The sequence below is a fragment of the Leishmania major genome, chromosome 15 (assembly GCF_000002725.2).
Source record: "Leishmania major strain Friedlin complete genome, chromosome 15".
Lineage (NCBI taxonomy): Eukaryota > Euglenozoa > Kinetoplastea > Trypanosomatida > Trypanosomatidae > Leishmania > Leishmania major.
The window spans coordinates 426,866-446,416 of record NC_007256.2 but is presented as its reverse complement, the minus strand read 5'-3'; the positions used below and the strand labels follow the sequence as shown (position 1 = coordinate 446,416).

The following is a 19,551-nucleotide window of genomic DNA, read 5'->3' as shown; positions in this document are numbered from 1 at the left end:
ACTGTGGACGATGTCCGTGGCTAAAAGCACAAAGCGTGTAACCAAAGTACCACGAGCACAAGAGGAGAGAACGAGACAGGGACGCAAAGGTGGCAGCTGGTGCTGCTGGCTAATCCCTCCCCACCCCACCCCACCGTTCTCTCTCGTTTTCGCCGACGTACGGTTGCGTGTATGTGCACAGATGCGTGCTCCCTGTTGCTCTCCCCTTCTCTCGCCATCCACCACATCGTGACGGATGCGCGTGCGCCTCCATCAAGCTCCCCATCACGTCCCTCCACGACCCCTCTTCTCCCCTCTCCACGCATCTGTGCCACCACCACCACCACCACCGTCACCATCTCACCCGCTTCCCCTCCCCCTCCCTTCGCCCATGTGGGGCTGGTGTTAGCAGCTCGACCCTTTTTTATATCGTCTTGTTCGCCCCTCACTCGTTTCGTTCTGTTCGTCGTTAGCCCCACCCGCCTCCGTCCTCTCTCGCGTGAGTGTCTCCCATCTCACCCGCTCCAGCATCGCCCGTGGAGCTCCGCGCGTTGTTGTGTCGTCGTAGTTGCTGCTTGTTTTCCGCGTGCCACTTGTGCAATCGCTCCCTCGCGAATAGCCGCGGCGCCCTTCCCCACCACCCACTCCCTTCCTCGACTCGCGTGGTCAAGCCTTGCGCGAGTACCGAAAACGATACATGTATGTACAGACGTAACAAGCAAAAGCAGCCCACCTACTCAGTCAACCCTCCCCCTCAGCCAGTCAGCCACAAACACTCTTACACACAGGCACAGAGAGAGAGCGCGCGGGACGTACGCAACTTAACGTACGCCCACCCTCGACTTGTGATACGTTGAAGGCGAGAACACTCGCACGCAACATAAGGCAGACACGGCAACTGATCCCCCCCCTCCTCCTCCCTTCGCCTGTGTGCCGCTTGAGAAAAAAGGACCACCAGCAGCAGCACCATTCAAAAGAGGGCCGGGGACAACATCCCAACGAACCAAAATCTAAAAAACAACACAACTAAAAAAAACGTTTGTTAATATTTTCGAATTTTGTGTGTGTGTGTGTTGTGTTGCTTGCGCCCTGTAGCGGTTGGGACTCGTCACTTTCATTTTTTTCATTATTTTTTGTGATTTGATTTGTCGTTGTTGTTGGAGGGTTGTTTATCTCACGCAGCCGCACACAAGGAGACACTCTGTCATCATCCCTCTCTCTCTCTATATATATACCTACGTATATGGAAACGTGACGAAGCCCGAGAAGGTAACGCAGCTGCACGTTAAAACGAAAAATAAACAAACACGCCACACGTTGCAACACGTATGTGCATGCCCCACTAAGACAAAAACAAGAACACCTCCCCACCCACACACACACACCTATCGGAGAGGCAGTCTTGTTGTATTCGTGGTGTGTTTTCCTCTTAGCATCATCCTTCGCTTCCTCTCAATCTCGCAGCACCCCTCTCCTTGCAAAGGGTCTACGGAACGAGTGCGTTACTTACGAAAAAAAGGAAAAGGAGTCGAAGCAGTTGCCTGTCCAGGTATCATCGATCTCTGTCGCACTGTGTCTGCTTGCTCTCACTGTCTGCCCCCCCCCTTCTCCTCACTCACCCTCCCCCTTTTCTTTTCGTGTGCTCGTCCCGCATCTGTCGGTCTGTCTTCAGTCTGGTCCTGCTGCCGTCTTTCCTGTCACGCTTGTTTCGAATTCCTCAGCCTCCGAGACGCCAAGAAACGCCGTAGAGTTCCTACACGCACAGACGCACAACCCAAACCAACTCGATTGCGTGCCTTTGTTTGGTGGGGGGTTGGTGGTGTTGACGTAATTCTCGTTCCACCGTCTACTTGCCGTTCGGTTTCCTTTTCCCTCGCTCGCAAACCCCCGTCTCTGTGCCTGCCACTTCCTATTACTGTTCTCTCTCGTTTTTTTTTCTTCTACTACTTGTCGTTTTTTGTTGTTGTTCCTCGAGTCCTCTCGTCGGCGTGCTCGTGTAGCTCTCTCTCTCTCTCTCTCAGGCCGTCTGCGTCTGCGTCTGCCCGCAAGTGTGTGTTTTCTTGTCCGGCTGCACGTTCCCTAACACACAAAACAACTTGGTAGTCTTGCCCGCCCCTTCCCCCTCCCCCACTTCTCTCTCTCTCTCGCACCCGCACGCTCGGTGCTGTCCCGTGTCTTCCCCCTCCCCCTCAAGTGTTTTTCTCTCGCGCACGTTATCTTCGTAAGCGTCATCCCAGGCTCTCAGTACAATAAAAAACTCGACATCAACCGAAGAAGAAAAAGAAAAGATGATGCGCCATACCGCCTCCCGGGCCGTGGCCCGACTCTGCGGCCGCGGCCTCCCGGCCAGCCACGCCGTCACCTCCACGACGCTGCTCGGTGTCGCCTCGCTTGCCACCCCGAGCCGCTTCACTTCCTCGGGTGCCACATCGCCGCTGGTGGACCGGGACGCCATCATCAAGGCTGTTACGACGCAGGCTGTCTTCGACAAGAAGATTGTCGAGTCCCTCGCCAACACCTTTGTGAGCGGCCTCGAGAAATCGAGCTACCCGCGCAACTTCTCTCAGGCGGAGATGATCGCCCACGTGCAGGGCCTCTTGACGGCGGAGGCTCGCTTCCGCATGGGCGACTCCTTCGAGTACGTCCACGAGAACCACCGCACCGCCTTCTACATATGCCACAACGAGCCTCAGAAGAAGCTGCGCATGCTGCGCAAGATGGCGCGGTTCGTGTCCCTCAACCAGGATCCTCACCTCGGCAGTAACACGCACCACTACGTCAGCGAGGACCGCAAGTTCGCCATCTACAACGCCTCCATCGAGCCCTTCGTCGAGAGCGGCAGCGAGGAGGAGCATGTCAACCCCAAAAGCCCGGCACTGCCGACGCGGACGGCCGCCAGGCAAATGACGGAGGAGCAGAAGAACATTATCCGTGGCCTACTCCGCCGCCAGCTCAGCTCTGTTTTCCCGGTCTTCCACGTCGAGGAGGTGGAAAAGGGGCATGTGTCCTTCACGATGGCCACCATGGTCGAGCGCACGAATTACGTCGCCTCACTGCTGTCCATCTTCCAGGAGATTGAGGGGGCTGAGGTCATGATGAGCGTGTCCTACAGCTTCTCGAACGGGGTGCAGGTGTACGGCTTTGAGATCCGCGGCGCGACGGCTGAGCAAATAGAGGAGCGGGCCTCGCTGGTCGGACTGCTGCCGAACCGCCCCTTCAACGCCATCACGCGTCTGCACGAGGCCGGCGCGCTGTCATGCGAGGAGACGGTGTTCATCGACGCAGCCGTCATCTTCACCATGTACTTCACTCCGAGCCCGACGACAGACGACTACCGTCACCTCAAGGCGATCCTGGCAAAGGAGCCGAATGGCGTGAACCGGCTGAACAACCTGCGGAGCTCACTGACGCAGGAGGTCATGTCCGAGCGCTACACCGGCTCCGTCATCGCCCTCTACCCGGAGTTTGTAAAGCTCATCTACGAAGACTTCCGTCTTGGTTCCACGCCCGAGCGCCGCGCTGCCATTGCCGAGAAAATTACGCACCGCCTGCGCGAGGACGACCGCCCGGAGTACGACCACACGCTGTTCATGAGCTTCCTCAAGTTCAACGAGGTGATCATCAAGCACAACTTCTGCAAGACAGAGAAGGCTGCGCTCGCCTTCCGGCTGAACCCGGTGTTTCTCAAGGAGCTCGAGTTCCCGCGTGTGCCGCACGGCGTCTTCCTTTTCGCTGGTGGGCAGTGGCGCGGCTTCCACATCCGCTTCACCGACATCGCGCGTGGCGGTGTGCGCATGATCATCTGCAAGGAGCGTGACTACCGCAGGAACAAGCGCTCCGTCTTCCAGGAGAACTACAACCTCGCCCACACGCAGCTGCTGAAAAACAAAGACATCCCGGAGGGCGGCAGCAAGGGCACGATTCTCGTCTCCAGCCGTTACCTAAACAAGTTCGACGAGGTGCGCTGCCAGCACATCTTCCTCCAGTACGTCGACGCTCTGCTCGATGTAATCATCCCTGGCGAAAAGGGCGTCGTGGACGGGCTCAAGTCAGAGGAGATCATCTTCCTCGGCCCGGATGAGAACACCGCCGGCACCTTCCCGGCCGCTGGCGCGCTCTACAGCAAGGGGCGTGGCTACAAGTCGTGGAAGTCCTTCACGACTGGCAAGGACCCCGAGCTTGGTGGCATCCCGCACGACGTGTACGGCATGACGACGCACAGCGTGCGAGCCTACGTGACGTCCATCTACGAGAAGCTCGGCCTCAACGAGTCGGAGATGCGCAAGTTCCAGACCGGCGGCCCGGACGGCGACCTCGGCTCGAACGAGTTGCTGCGCAGCAAGGAGAAGATGGTCGGCATGGTGGACATCTCGGCCTCGCTGCACGACCCGAAGGGCATCGACCGCGAGGAGCTTGCCCGCCTGGCTCACCACCGCCTGCCTCTGCGCGAGTTCAACCGCAGTAAGCTGTCGCCGGAGGGCTTCCTGGTGCTGACGGAGGACTGCAATGTGAAGCTGCCCGACGGCACCCTCGTCGAGGACGGCTCTCGCCTGCGTAATGAGTTCCACTTCCTCAAGTACTCCGACGCAGATGTCTTCGTTCCTTGCGGCGGTCGCCCACGGAGCGTGACGCTCGAAAACGTTGGCAGGTTTCTCAAGATTCCGAACGCGGACGGTGAGTCCATGATGGAAGGCAAGTACGCGAACTTGCCGCCGGAGCAGCTAAAGTTCAAGATCATTGTGGAAGGTGCCAACCTGTTCATCTCGCAGGACGCCCGTCTGGCGCTCGAGAAGTGCGGCGTGACGCTCATCAAGGATGCGTCGGCGAACAAGGGTGGCGTGACATCCTCCTCGCTGGAGGTGTTTGCAGGCCTCTGCCTCTCCGACGAGGAGCACACCAAGTACATGTCCGCCAAGAGCGCCACGGATGCGCCGGAGTTTTACAAGAAGTACGTGAAAGAGATCCTCGACCGCATTGAGGAGAACGCGAAGCTCGAGTTCAACGCCATCTGGCGCGAGTGGGAGAAGGACCCACAGCAGCCGAAGACGCTCATTGCCGACGCGCTCAGCAGAAAGAACGTGCAGATCCGCGCAAGCATGCTGAGCAGCGATATCTTCCAGAACCGCGACCTGGTCCGCTACGTGATGGATCAATACGCACCTAAGACGCTGAAGGAGGTGGTGCCTGTGGATCTGATGCTGAAGCGCGTGCCGGAAAACTACCAGCACGCCATCTGCGCCATGTGGCTTGCCTCTGGCTACGTCTACCAGACCGGGGTGAACAGCAACGAGTTCGACTTCTTCCGCTACATGACCGAGGTCTACGCCAACGCGGCGAAGAGTGCCAAGTAGAGCAACCACGTAGCGTCTGGCCGGCCTCTTCGACCACAATCCTTTCCAACCACCACCATCACCCTCCGCAGAAACGCAACCCGCTGATGAGCCCAGTGCGCCATACACAGGGGATTTGATGCAGCCTCTTTCCTCCTCTCCTCACCCGCTTCAAAGAGTGAGGTGTTGGCGATGTGCACCGCATCATGTCCTCCCCCTCGACGACGTCGTTGAGGTGAGACAGCACGAGGGACAGCGCGTCAGGAACGAAGACAGTGTAGAAACGTCGAGAAGAAGAGGGAGACGAGGGCCAGTCGTAATGCAGTGCACGCGTCCATCATGAGCCACAGCCTGCGGAAAGGCCATGGCAGTTTGGTGGCAGCGATGGCTTGTAGAAATGCGACACACGCACGCACGCACACACATGCACACAGGAGGACAATCACTGAGCACATCGCAATGCACTCGTCCCCACACACGACGGTGGCTGCTGGCGCCCGTGTGTCGGGGGCGGGGGGTGAGTGTATCGGCCCTCTTTGTTGTATGTCATATCTTTTGTGTATGAACCACCGCAAGTGGGAACCTCGCTCTACGTGCGTGGGTGCTGCGCACGTCTGAGCAGTGGACCTCGTGGTGGTCATGAGGGTAGGAAGGATGCTCTCTCTCTCTCTCCCACGCACACGCACCCACGTAGTAGGCACAACCTCTTTCTCCCACGCCCGCCGCCACGGCGAAGCCTTTGCGTTTGCTGTTCGTGTTGGGTTTCGTTACTTTTTCGACCTCTGCCCGAACTCCCGTTTTTGCTGCCCGCCACTCACTCACTCACTCGCTCGCTCGCTCGCTCCCCCCCCTCGGGGCCTCCGCTCCCTCTTCCTCTCGATGGCCTTTTCCTTTCGTTTCTCTCCTTCTCTCTCTCTCTCTGTATGTGGGAGGGGGGTGTGGGTGGGTGGGTGTGCTCACCCCCGTCGATAAAGGCAACGACCACCGCCACACCAAGTGCCGCAGCGCCCCCTCCCCCTGCCTTCCTCTTCCCCACCCCCTTTTCCTCGATGTATTGGCTCTCTCTCTCTCTCTCTTCTACTCCTTCGCCACTCTCCATTTTCGCCTGCCTCTCAGGCAGGCGCCTCTCCTCTCCCCGTCCTCGTGTCTCTCTTGATATATCAATATCTATATATGAGTCTGCAAACGGTGGTCGCGTGTCCGTTTCCTCTGTGTGTGTGTGTGTGTGTGTGTGTGCGTCTTCTTTTCCACACTCCTTCGAGAGGACATAACTCAGTAAGCAATGCAGCAAGCGAGAGATGAAAAAGAGCCCGCGGCACTGCTGGCCTGCAGAGGGATCCCCCGTTTGATGCGGTTTCAAGCGGGTCTTTGCCCTCCCCCCTCCCCTCTCCCTCTTCCGCCGCACCTCCAGTCCCCTCGCCGGCTTCGGGCTTCCACAGAGAGGGGGTGATGCCCACAGTCAAGGACCTACACGTGCACGAATTACGTTTCCTTCGCTCTCCATGTTCGCGACACTGCCCGCATGTGGTGCAAGTCGATCTTCTTATACCCATCCCCCTCCCCCTCGCCCTTCCCCATCAAATAAACTAAAACACATTGTATCTGTTCCACTGCACCTGCACCCAAACACACAACCACAGAGAGCGAGATACTGGCACGGAACCAGCTGTACCCCCTTCCCTCCCCTCCCCGTCCCAGAGAGCTTCCAAGCATGGCCGCCACCAAGTCCGCTGCGTCCGCCGCGAAGAGGAAGGCGGCGAAGAAGGTGTCGCGCAAGAGCCCCGAGTACACGACTCTGCGCAAGAGCTGTGCTCCCGGCGCCATCGCGATCATCCTCGCCGGCCGCTTCCGCGGTCGCCGCGCCGTGATCCTGAAGCAGCTGCCGCACAACGGCCCGCTGGTCGTGTCTGGCCCGATGAAGTACAATGGCGTCCCCATCCGCCGCATCGACTCCCGCTACGTGATCGCCACCAGCACCACGGTGGACATCTCCAGCGTTGACACGGCGTCCATCACCGCCGAGGTGTTCCAGCGCCCCAAGGCGGAGAAGCCGACCAAGAGCGAGGGCGACTTCATGGGCGACAAGCAGAAGGCTAAGGCGGAGAAGGCTGCCAAGAAGACCTCCAAGGCGGGAAAGAAGACCCTTGTGTCGGACGCGCGCGCCCAGCTGCAGAAGAAGATCGACGCTGCCCTCATCGCCGCCATCAAGAAGGACGCTCAGGGCAAGGAAAAGGCCGGCTACCTGCGCTCCGTCTTCACGGTGAAACCCGGTGATGCGCCGCACCGCTGGAACTGGTAGGTAAGGCGCGCGCGCACACACACACACACAGTGTTGTGTCTCGTTCGCTTCGAATTCTTTATATTTTGTCGTTTTTCGTGTTTCGCGTACCTCTCTTTCCGGCACACGCCCACAACAGCAACACAACACACAGCAACCAAAAAAATTTCATTGACGGCGCACGCTACGCCAAGGTTGGGGGTGGGGTGGAGCGGGGGCGGCAGCAACGCTGTGTGCAACAGAACAGACACCCATCGCAGAAGCCCCCTGGTGTCTGCGTGCCTGTGTGTTGGGTGCACGACCGGGTCGTGCTGCTTCTATGTTTGGAGAGGGAGGAGCTGCGTTGCCTTCCTCTCACCTCCCATCCCCCCCCCATCCCTCTCGCCTTCTAGGGGTCTCCGAGGCGCGTGCAGAGACGGACGCGACAAGCCCAGTCGAGATGACAACGGGCGCATGCACACATGCACGCAGAGGGAAGAATGTTTAGGATGAACCGCACTGCACTGAAACCTCTCTTCTACCCTCGTCAGCCTTCATCTCCACTCGTCACACACACACGCGTCGCTGTCGCCGCCACCTCAGAAAAGGCAGCAAGCATACGTGAAACCCTACAATGCCGTCCGCGCCCCTCCCCGGCCAACTGGCGAACTACAGCAGCCCGCTGTACATGTACCTCCACCTCATAAAGAACTCGACGGCCAAGACGCCGCAGCTGTACACGGCCAAGGACAACAGCAAAACAGCGATGCACCTCCTCACGCGGCGCGCCGCCAACGCAAACTACACCGTGAACCGGTGGTATCTGAAGGAGAAGGTCGACTCTAGTAACCGCATGCGTCTCGAGGGACTCTACGAGTGCGTGCTCTGCGCCTCTTGCACCGGCTCCTGCCCACAGTACTGGTGGAACCGTGAGCACTTCTTGGGTCCTGCTGTGCTGCTGCAGTCGTACCGCTGGCTCGTCGAGCCTCTTGACCGCGACTTTGACGAGCGCGTGCGCATGTTCGAGACAGGCAACCTGGTGAACATGTGCCACAACATCTTCAACTGCAGCATCACCTGCCCCAAGTTCCTCAACCCTGGTCTGGCGTCGAAGGAGATCAAGCGCTTATCGTCTCCGTCGACGAAGCGCGTTGGGCCGGCGATCGAGATGGAGCCCGTTACGAGCGGGAAGGAGGCGGGAAAACGAAGTCTCCTGCAAAGGCTGTGATGTCAGCGCGGATGCAGTATGGCGTGTTGTGTCGCCTTCGGGGAGGGAGTAGGGGGGGGGGGGGGCACTATCTTGTTTCAGTTCTGTTCGCCGTGAGTACGCGCACGTGTCTGCTTGTGCCCCGCTGCGCTGCGAGGGGGAAGGGGGGCACCAGCAGAGGCGGTCGATCCGCTCAAGTGCGTCTTTTAATACGATCACTCTATTAGTAGTAGTAGCCAATGTATTGTCCTTTTCGTCTTTACACATCATCTCGCGATCTTTACGTGCGGCGACTCGCACCTTTCTCTTTCCTCGACATGTGGAGAAGTCGCCGTTGTGTGGCCTGACTCGGCCGTGGATACCCCAGAGGGGGTGCGGTGCGGTCCGGTAGGCAGGTGTGTGCGTGTGTGTGCTTGTGCTCACCAAATCTGCAGAGATGGAGACGACCTCAGGAGAGTGGAGACGTGGCTGCAGAAGTAGATGGTCGCGCCTCCTCCATCGCGCCAACGCCTGCACCACCGATATCATCTCTGATGTCGTTGCGTGCTCTCCCCCGCCTCGCCCCTCCTGTGTGCGTTGCGAGAGAGAAGAGGGGTGGAAGCAGAGGGGTACACACGGCACATCTACAACCAGAGAAGACCGCCCTTGTAGCCCCCCCCCATGCACATGAGCGCCTACCCGAGTGAGGGAGGCACACTACGCATGTCGATGTGGAGGAGTGTCCTTGCTGTTCGTGCTGTTGTTGTCGTCTCGCTATCTTTCACCCTCGACCACGACTGAATGACTCACCTCGTAACGCGAATGCGTGCATGCGCGCCGACACGCTCACGGGGGGGGGGGGGGGGGGCTCAGTGCCTTCCAAGATCCATCTGCGTCACCGCTGCAGAAGAATCGTGGGTGCCGCGCCGCCACAGTGTGCGTCTCCTTGACTGAAGGAAACGGTGCTGTGACCGCGGTTGCGCCACAACGGGATGCACACCCTCTTCTTGCACACGTGTATGTGTCTCGATGATTTTATGAAGTGAAGGCACACACGGAAGAGTAGGATGCACGTGCGTGCAGCCGTGTGCGCGACTACCTCGGCCTCCTCCCGCAATCTCATCTCACGCGACCCCCCTCACCTCCCTCTGCCTCTGCCCTCACCTCAACACACCCTTGATCTGGCCCGCCGACACCGCCACTATCACCTGATGTGTCTATGTGTGTGTGTGTGTGTGTGTGTGTCTCCCTCTCTGAGCGGGTGGAGCACGCACCCACGAAGCAGCGCAGCTGTCTCCCTGCTGAAAAATTCGACCACAACGGACTGTCCACATCCACCTTCACACACAACGCACGCGCAGCGGCAGAGACGCCAGCGAAGCTGGCAAAGTCACGCGACATTCACAGAAGGCTTCGGCGTCCTGCTTTCCCGCACAACTCCCACCCCCACTACCACCACCACCATCGTCACCACCGCCATCCCGTCCTCTTTCCTTATCGCGACGAAAGCGGAAGCCATCTTCAGCGCATGTCACTCCAATTCACAGTGAGTGGCCCGAACATCCGCGTGCTCCTGAGTATTCTCACCTGCGTTAGTCGTCTCGGCGATGCCGTGTACATTGTGGGGCTGAGCGACGGCATCGAGATCAGCGCTGTGTCGCCAGGCCGCAACGGGCACATCGCGGTGCGGGTGCACAAGCGCTGCTTTGACCGCTTCCTACTGGAGCTTCCCTCCCGCCGAAGCGGCGCTGATGATGGCAGCGGCCTCGCGACCTCGGATGCAGCCGCGGAGGGTAGGGCAGACGATGCCGGCGCTGATGGCCCCAAGCCCTATTTGTGTCTGCTCACCAAGACGCTCGTCGCGACAGTGCTGCGGCAGCACAACACCAACGTGCAAAGCCTTGACTTTCAGTACCGCACCGCGGAGTCCTCCGACAGCGCGGCGGCGGCGGCGGCGGCGAGCGACGCGGGGAACGACAGTGCTGACGCCGACCAATGTCTTTGGAAGGGTCGCACGGACGCGGACGTGGTGCGGTGGCACTGCACCTATGCGCGCAGTCTCACAAAGACGTTTCTTCTCCGTCTCGCAGAGGGGGAGCCGACCAGTGTCTACGCGGACCTGTCGCGTTACCGCTTCGAGGTGTGTGGCGACGCCCGCGCGTACGGCAGTCTTCTCGCTTCGCTTCCATCCAGCGCGAATCAGTGTGCGTTGACGCTGCCAGAGAGCGGTGGGCTGGAGCTGCGCTCGGTGCGGCAGGCAGGGTCGTCGTCATCGTCCTCGTCGTCGGCAGCAGCAGCAGCAGCAGCAAGCGGCCGCGAGAGCGGCTCAGCTGCGGCACCGTCGGGCAACATCAGGGCAGCAGACGGTAGCTCCACAGTGGTGACGGCGTTCGAGAGCACCTTCACCCTCTTTCGCTTCTTCGAGCCCGCCGCCTCACCATCGGCGACAGACGCGGACGGTGCAGCCATGGTGACGGAGTACGGCCCTTCGGAGGTGCCGCAAACGCCGTTTCCTCATACGCCGCCGCCGCCGCCGCCGCCGCCGCAGCAGCAGCAGAGCCCTCGACGCGATTCCGTGCTATCTGCGCCGGATCCTGCACCATCGGCCACCGTGACAGCCGGCTTCATTCCGCTGCCAGGCAAAACATTCGATGTGAAGCCCTTCAAGAACGCGGCGTGGCTTGCAGAGCAGCTCGGCGTCCAGCTGCACCTCCTCACGGGCGAGGAAGGCATGCCAATCATCATCGCGAGCATCACGCCAGAGGAAGTGCAGAAAAGGCGCATCGCCTCCTCTGGCGTGATGCTCGCGAGGCACGAGAGCCTACCCGGCACGGGTGGTGCAGGAGCCCGCCCGTTCTTGGTGACGAACAACGCGCCCTCCGTCCCTGTCCCGGCCCCCATCTCGTTCATCCTGTACGTGGCAGCGCTGGACTCGGCGCCAAGCGGCGGCAGAGCCTCTGGCTCCGGCGGCGCGCCTGGCGGAGCCGCTGACACGAGCATCGCAACCGCCATCAGCTCCGCTGTCAACACCCCCCGCCCCAGCACGCACCAGCGGACGTTGAAGGGCGACGGTGGCGCTCCAGCGGCGGTGGCCGCGACGCCGACACCAGGCTACGGCGATGGGGAGAACGGGGAGCGCGACGGTATGCCCGTGAGCAGCGGCAACAGCACCACGAGCGGCACCCTGTCTCACGTGGAGGCTAGCTTTGCGAGTACCAATGCTGCCACCGCAGCTGCTGGGATGGTGGGGCGCCTGTCCCGCGAGAGTAACAACACCGTCGGCTCTGCGTACGCGACCCCGCGACCGACTGCGTCCCCGTCGGATTTGGTGATGGTCATGACCGGTGGCGACACTCCGGGCACCCGTAGCGGTGATGCCGGCGGTGTTCACGCGGCCCGCAAAAGCGTTGACTTCCTAACGGGCGTCACGGCGTCGTCGCTGCCGATGAACTCCGCCGTGGCCATGACAGGCGCCGCGCCGCCTTCCGCGTCACTGCCGCCCTCGCCCTCGCACACCCCCACTGCCACTGCCCTCAACTCCATGTACCCGCTCGACTTCGAGGCGTTTGTGCGCACCTACACCTCCGCCAACGAGGTGGGCGAGGAAGACGCGCAGGATGCCGAGCTGCGCGAATTCCTTGCCAGCTGTGTCGCCTCCATGTCGCGAGGGCCGACGCAGAACTGAACCGGCGATGATGATAATGAGTGCAGTGCGAGTGAGTGGGGAGTAAATAGGCAAGCGCTGGTGGTGCCGCGGGCAGGGAGTGCGTGGCACCGGTAATGTCGCTACTCCCTCTCTCTGCCCCTCCCTCCTCCCTCTTCTCTCCTCGCGTGCACTCGAATGGCTCGCACGCGCATGCAGACAAGCAGACGCACAAACACGGCCCTTGTAGCGGTCGGCGAGGGAAGGTGAGCCTCATCCGACTGCGTTGCTTGACGTCGCACGGCGGCATCGAAGCAGTTTTTTTTTTCCTCGCTGTCTTTCTTCTCGTGAAAGGCGGGTGTCGTGACGATCACGGGCCTACGCGCGCCGGCAACGGTGCACGCGCACAGATGATAGCACCCCCCCCCGTTGGGGTTCTCCACTTCACGCACTCTTGACCTGCACCCCTCTTCGCTATTTTGGTTTCTTGTGTTGTGGTGAGCCACACCGGCAGCAGCTGCAAGCACGCATACACGGACTGCCCTGCACTAACCACCGGCAGCAGCTGCCAACCTCGCCACAGCAAGACACACACAAGCGTCTGCGGCTCACGTGTGCGCGGTCGTCTTGCGCTAAAGGTTGCGCGCTTGGAGCGACTCCGGATCCCTTACTATTTCGTGCCTACAAGGTAAGCCGCCGTCATCATCGAAGCCTCGCCTCGACCGTCGATTTGCCGCCTCCCCCTTTCTCGCCACAGTCATGCCCCTATCCTCCTCCCCAGCGCCGAAGAGGTTCAGCGCCGAGGTGCGCGACGATAACCCCTACAGCCGCCTGATGGCGCTGCAGCGGATGGGCGTCGTGGACGATTACGAGAGCATTCGCGACAAGGCGGTTGCCATCATTGGCGCCGGCGGCGTCGGCTCCGTCGTGGCGGAGATGCTGACACGCTGCGGCATCGGCAAGCTCCTTCTCTTCGACTACGATACGGTGGAGATGGCGAACATGAACCGTCTCTTCTACCGCCCCGAACAGCAGGGGATGAAGAAAGTCGAAGCCGCCAAGGAGACCCTCGAGGGCATCAACCCCGACACCGTCATCGAGCCGCACGCCTACAACATTACCTCGACAGAGCACTGGCAACGCTTCTCGGAAGCGCTCACGAGGGGCGGCGTCAGCCCCAACTCACCGATCGACCTCCTGCTGTGTTGCGTCGACAACTTCCAGGCACGCCTCACTGTGAACCTCGCGTGCCTGACGTACGAGGTGCCGTGGATGGAGAGCGGCGTCGCCGAGAACGCCGTCAGCGGACACATTCAGCTGCTGCTTCCCGGTGTCACCCCCTGCTACGAGTGCTGTCCACCGCTCGTGGTCGCTACTGGCTTGCCAGAGGCGAAGCGGGAGGGCGTCTGCGCGGCCTCGCTGCCGACCACCATGGGCATTGTTGCTGGCTTCCTGGCGCAGAACACGCTCAAGTACCTCATCCAATTCGGCGAGGTCTCCGAGTATATCGGCTACGACGCCATGCGCGACCACTTCCCCCGTGTCGAGCTAAAGGCAAACCCGGAGTGCCGCAACGCGCTGTGCGGGAAGCGGCAGGCCGCCTACGCGGCTAAGGTCCAGGAAATGGGTAAGGCGGCGCACCCGCTCTACGCCGCGCGCAAGGCACGCGCAGATCGTGCGGAGAAGGAGCGGCAGGCAGCGCAGGCGCGGGCGAAGGCGTGCGCGGCCGAGTGGGACATCACGGTGGAGGCCGAAGGCAAGGACTCCCTCGCTGTCCACAGTGGGGTGGCGAAACTCGCCGCTGCTGGTGCGGCAAGCAGTGCCACCGCCGCTGCGTTACTGGGCAACAACGAAGAGGGCGAGAGCGGGCTGGAGTACGCGTACGCTGGCACTGCAGCAGACAACGCCGCGGTCGAGGATGAGGACAAGTACGTCAAGACGGCCGGTGCGTCTGTTGAAGAACTCATGGCACGCATGAAGGCCATCCAGTAGGACTTAATGGGGATAGTGAAAGGTGCCAAAAACCAAGGCGTGGCGTGTGTGAGTGTGAGAGCGAGAGGTGCACGCGCAAGGACTCTGTGAGCATCCTATGTCCGGGCGTAGGTGTCGGTGAACAGCTGTTCTCTACCATCCCCCTCCCCCTCATTCGTCTACTGGATCGACTCCGCTTGGGTGGAGTGCGTGCATGTATGTACGTAGGTATATGGTATATACATATATATACCATATATATATATATATCGATATGTGTGTGTGTGTGTGTGTAGAGGGCTTTTTCTTCTGTGCTGATTCTTCCTCAACTCAGCGATCAACGCGTGATGTGCCCGTGATCGGGATGGGATAAGACAACCCGTGCACGTAGAAACGAAGAGAAGCGCACATAAGCAGTGTGGGCAGCAGACATGAATACATATACATATATATATATATATATGTGTGTGTGTGCGTCTGTTTTGCTTCCCGGTGTCGCTGCTTTGGTTGGCTCCCTTCACCTCACCTGGCCCGCTGACTCCTCCGTGTTTCTAGTGCTGCCTGTACCTCGCTGCGCTCGCCTCCCTTCACCTCTTTCGCCTCGGCCCTCTCCCCCAAAACACAAGAGCACACCATAAGCATCCACACCTCTCACCCTTTCACCAATCACCGTCTCTTCCCCCTCCCTCCCTGCTCGCTCACCGAGCCCCACAATCTCCCTATTCCCCTCATTAAGACCACGCACACGCAGCAGCAAGCGGTGCCCGTCGTCATAGCCAAGATCCATTCTCGCTCCGTACGAATCATCCATGTCGGACGACGACGTACACGAACGCCTCACCACCATCCCGGGTGAGTGCCCGACGCCACTGGAGTTGGGCATGTCGGGGTGGAACATCCTCCACTCCTCGGCTGCCGTCTACCCGTACAAGCCGTCCGCCGTGCAGCAGACGGCGATGAAGAACTTTATCGAATCGTGGGCGCACGTGTACGCGTGCAGCTGGTGCGCCTACCACATGCGGGAGTACGTGCGCGACCACTCGCCAGACGTGCGTGACAAGCTCACCGTCTCACGCTACGTTTGTGAGATGCACAACGACGTGAATGTGCGGCTCGGCAAGGACGTCTTTGACTGCTCCCCTAGCGTGGTGCTGCGCCGGTGGCACCCCGGGTACCCAAACAAAATGGAGGATACGCCGACGATCGAGGAGCAGCTGGCAGCGTCGGACCGGGAAAAGTCAACAGCGAAGGAGGCGACGCATCATCAGCAAGAGGAGGAACGACGCTTCAGCAGGCTCGGGCTGCACGCCCGCGAGGCGGCCCGGAACGAAGCTGTAGCTTGGCGAGACGCAAGTGAGACAGCATCGAAGAAAGCAGATGGCGGCTTGTGGAGCTGGCGCATCTTTCGCAAGCCAGTCTTGGGCACAGATGCAGCCAAGAGCAACGCACTTCCGGGCACGAACTCGTCACCTCCACCTCCGACTACGCAGTACAAGCCGAGCATCTCCTCCTCAGACGCACTGAACACCCCATCGACAGGTGCGGTGGCGACAGCCGCGTCTGACGTCGGTGCTGCCCATCCCCGCCATAGCTGGTCCACCCCCACCTCGGAGGCGCACAACAGCTTTCTGATGCCCACCTCGTCACACGGCAAGGCCGCTGATGCCGACACCGACATCGATGCCGTTCTCAAACGTCTAAAGCAGTGTCAAGTGTACTGCCCAGAGGACGAAGAACTCAAGCTCTAGCGAGCCTGCACATGGGTGTTATCCTCTGTTGGCGCATACACGTATACACGTGTATGTATGTGTATGTGTGTGTGTGTGTGTGCGTGTGTGTGTGTGTGTGTACACGTGTATGGTGTGTGTGCGCAGCCTTCAAACGCGTCGAGCGAACCAGCGGGAAGGGAGTAAGGAGAGGCACATGCGTATGGTCAACCATGATGGCTCGCAGACGGTGGAGCGGATACGTGGAGAGGCGCTGAAGAGCGGCCCACAAACACACACACACACGTAGCGAAGGTGGTGCAGACACAAGAGATCCGCTCTTTGCAAGTGAGCAAGCGGCAACCTCGGTGCCCTCTGCTCACACGCGATATGTGCGCGTGTGAGCTAAGTCTTCTCGTCGCGTTGTGTCCCTGAAAAGTCGTAACGCACTCCTTCACCTCCCACTCCCTCTGTGCGTGCGAGTCGCTCGTATTTCGCCCCCTCGATGAGTTCCATCCACGCATGCATACGCAGACGCCAGTGCGGGCGCACGTGAACCAGAACCCTCTCCCCACCCACCCACCCCCTACCCATCTCTACCGCTGTTGTTGTTTTGAGTGGTTTCGCAGCCGTGTCTGCTGCGCGCGTCTCTTCGCTGCTTCATTTCCGTCGGAGAAGGCGGCCAGCGAAGGGTGTTGACGCACTGCGCAGAGCATGCACGAGGCCGACGTACACGCCAAACCCTTCCCACCATCCCAGCAGCTTCGCCTTCATTGCTCCGATCCCCTTGACGATGCAGAATGCGGTACCAACCACCTAAGGCGTCTATGTGCAGCAAGGGCGCCACAGCAGCAGTGGCATCGGCGAGTCCGGCGTCGACAGCATCCCGACTAAATAGATTCGATACCGAGCACACGCTAGCCACGGTGGAGCTACGGAAGCGGCTGGTGTCGCTCTTGTAGGATGGCGTACACTCCTGCCCCTGCGCAGTGGAGGGCTCGGGCCCGAAGGACTTCGGCGACGAACCAGACACCGCTGACGACGCGGAACGCGTGTTGCTTGCTGTCAAGCCTTCTCACGCTCAGAACGATGAGGAACCCGGCTGCGCCGAAAAGCAGCAGCGACGCTGCCTTTATCGGCCTGCGCACTCCGGGCAGTGTCGCCGTCGTGAAGCCGAGTGCGGGTGTCTTGGTGGCGGTGACAGGCCGATCCGACCTAGAGGAGCGTGCGTTGGCGAACTCGACCACGGCAGCTGCACAAGTAGATGCGGATGCGCGCAGGGATGACGAGACGGTTGAGTCGGCAAATACGTTCTCGCTGTCGCCCCTTCAAGCGCGCGTGAAGAAGACAAGACCAGTGAAGTGTTTCGCACGGGTCCCTCCGGCGGCCTTCGCCGTGATGCAGAACGTTCTTGCCCTTCGTGCCTCCCCCGCCCCCTCCCCTCCCAGCCGTGCTGGACCCGGCCACCTTCCACATGGCGTACTAGCTACGCATTTGTGACCCCAGCCGCGCTCGTGTGTGTGTGTGTGTGGGGGGGGGGGGGGGGCTGAACTTTACGCGCGCGCACCGCTAGTATGCCACTCTGGTGTTGTTGGTGAGTGGCATCGAACTTTTGCAGCCAGGCAGCTGACAGTGCATTGGCGAAAGCCATCGCGATGTCCGTCATCACGACGACACCGATTACCCCTTTTGGAGCACATGTGCTGCCTGTCGCGAGTGCCACTCCAACAGATGTGCACCCGCTGGCCGCTCTGCGGAAGGGCACCGCCTCCCCTGCTCTGCGCCGCCACCACCTCGGTCGGTGTGGGTGTGCCCATGGAGGCAGCCTTCACGAAGTCCTGCACGCACCTCCATATCTCCGCCCACAGCGTCCATCTCGCCTTCTCCTCTTCCTCGGCAAATTGGGCTGTGTAGGACTACGTCAAGGTGTGCAAGATGGCCCGCGCGACGGCCAGGAATGCGGTCAGTTGTGGCCCCGCACCCGCCGTCGTCGGTCATCGTGCTCTTCCGAGTACATTAGACGCATATATGTGTGATGTGCACACCACTTCCTCGCCACAGACGACGGTAACGTCACCCCGCTCGGCGTACGCGTGCAGACGTGTTGACCTCTCCCATGATCGTCACACAGGCACACGTCGACGTGTGGGCGCGGTGGTTCACCGGCACGTTGTCGGCACGGCTGCTTTGCCTTTTTTTGGGGGGGCTGATGTGCTGTCTCGTGGCGCGGCGTGCACCCGCCATGGCACACGGGGGAAGAGGGGGAGGGAGAGAGACGAAGAGAAAGAGAGAGAAACGGGGCACGCACACGCGCAGAGGCGCGTGTTGTGGAGACGAGAACGATATCGCTTGTCGTGCTTTTGCCGATGCCAGAGGTCACCACCCCCACCGTCTTGCCATGCTCCCTCTCTGGCCCCTTCACCTCCCCCTGAGTGCTGGCCGCGTCACTCTCCGTGTCTGTCTCTGTCAGGTCAGATCTGGGCAGACTGGCACGGTTCGGCAAGTACACTGTGGATGAGGGTGACACGCCTCATGGAGGCATCTCTTCCTGCTGTGCAACACCCATCCGTTCATTACTTCCCTACCACCCTCCCTCTTTCTATCTCTTGCCATGGCCTTGCGCACATACACGCCACTGCACTGATACATCATCCGGTGCGCTGCCGCCGAGCAGTGACGCTGTTCTTCTGGGAAGCATCTCTCTCTCTCTCTCTCTCACCCTGCAGAGAAAATGGGTCCTCTCTCCAAGAAGCGCATGATCATCCGCGACGGCGTGTTCTACGCCGAGCTGTTTGAGTTTCTCAAGCGCGAGCTGGCCGAAGAGGGCTTCTCCGGTGTCTCCTACCACGTCACGACGCTCCGCACGGAGATCGTGATCAAGGCGACGAAGACCCGTGAGGTGCTCGGCGTGAACGGCCGCCGCATCCGCGAGCTGACAGCCTGCATTCAGCAGCGCTTCAACTACAAGGAGGGCAAGCTCCAGCTGTACGTTGAGCGCGTTGAGGTGCGTGGTCTGTCCGCGATGGCGCAGGTGGAGTCCCTCCGCTTCAAGCTCCTGAGCAACCTGCAGGTGCGCCGCGCCGCCATGGGCATCATCCGCTACGTCATGGAGTCCGGTGCCAAGGGCTGCGAGGTCACCGTCGGTGGAAAGATCAAGGGCCAGCGTGCGAAGAGCATGACCTTCCGCGACGGCTACATGATCAAGTCCGGTACGGCTCACAAGTCCTTCGTCGACTCCGCCTGCCGCCACTGCTACATGCGCGCCGGCTGCATCGGTGTCAAGGTCAAGATCATGCTTCCCGGTGACTCGACTGGCCGCAACGGCCCGTCGGAGCCGCTGCCGGACGTCATCACCGTCATTGAGCCGAAGCAGATCACCGCGTCTGAGTAACGAACGGGGGGCATCGACGAAGGCAGCGAGAGACGGACAGCTGCGGAACAAGGAACGGAGGAACAACAACCGCGCACACGTGTTCTCG

The 19,551-nt window shown here is 60.5% G+C and overlaps 7 protein-coding genes across 7 annotated transcripts; all 7 read left to right on the top strand.

Moving 5' to 3' along the window:
• Window positions 1–2,267: 2,267 nt before the first annotated feature.
• Window positions 2,268–5,330, top strand: GDH (glutamate dehydrogenase; the record flags this gene model as incomplete). The annotated part of the gene is made up of 1 exon (XM_001681963.1): window positions 2,268–5,330. One exon carries the CDS (start codon window positions 2,268–2,270, stop codon window positions 5,328–5,330), a length of 3,063 nt encoding a protein of 1,020 aa, XP_001682015.1.
• A 1,690-nt stretch (window positions 5,331–7,020) lies between these two features.
• On the top strand, window positions 7,021–7,608 carry LMJF_15_1000 (putative 60S ribosomal protein L6; the record flags this gene model as incomplete). Its single annotated transcript, XM_001681962.1, has 1 exon — window positions 7,021–7,608. The coding sequence occupies one exon, from the start codon at window positions 7,021–7,023 to the stop codon at window positions 7,606–7,608; it is 588 nt and encodes a 195-aa protein (XP_001682014.1).
• A 592-nt stretch (window positions 7,609–8,200) lies between these two features.
• Window positions 8,201–8,794, top strand: LMJF_15_0990 (putative succinate dehydrogenase; the record flags this gene model as incomplete). The annotated part of the gene is made up of 1 exon (XM_001681961.1): window positions 8,201–8,794. One exon carries the CDS (start codon window positions 8,201–8,203, stop codon window positions 8,792–8,794), a length of 594 nt encoding a protein of 197 aa, XP_001682013.1.
• A 1,177-nt stretch (window positions 8,795–9,971) lies between these two features.
• LMJF_15_0980 (conserved hypothetical protein) lies at window positions 9,972–12,437 on the top strand (the record flags this gene model as incomplete). The annotated part of the gene is made up of 1 exon (XM_001681960.1): window positions 9,972–12,437. One exon carries the CDS (start codon window positions 9,972–9,974, stop codon window positions 12,435–12,437), a length of 2,466 nt encoding a protein of 821 aa, XP_001682012.1.
• A 717-nt stretch (window positions 12,438–13,154) lies between these two features.
• On the top strand, window positions 13,155–14,387 carry LMJF_15_0970 (putative NAD/FAD dependent dehydrogenase; the record flags this gene model as incomplete). Its single annotated transcript, XM_001681959.1, has 1 exon — window positions 13,155–14,387. The coding sequence occupies one exon, from the start codon at window positions 13,155–13,157 to the stop codon at window positions 14,385–14,387; it is 1,233 nt and encodes a 410-aa protein (XP_001682011.1).
• Window positions 14,388–15,175: 788 nt separating this feature from the next.
• Window positions 15,176–16,114, top strand: LMJF_15_0960 (conserved hypothetical protein; the record flags this gene model as incomplete). The annotated part of the gene is made up of 1 exon (XM_001681958.1): window positions 15,176–16,114. One exon carries the CDS (start codon window positions 15,176–15,178, stop codon window positions 16,112–16,114), a length of 939 nt encoding a protein of 312 aa, XP_001682010.1.
• Window positions 16,115–18,803: 2,689 nt separating this feature from the next.
• On the top strand, window positions 18,804–19,463 carry LMJF_15_0950 (putative 40S ribosomal protein S3; the record flags this gene model as incomplete). Its single annotated transcript, XM_001681957.1, has 1 exon — window positions 18,804–19,463. One exon carries the CDS (start codon window positions 18,804–18,806, stop codon window positions 19,461–19,463), a length of 660 nt encoding a protein of 219 aa, XP_001682009.1.
• Between the last annotated feature and the right edge of the window lie 88 nt (window positions 19,464–19,551).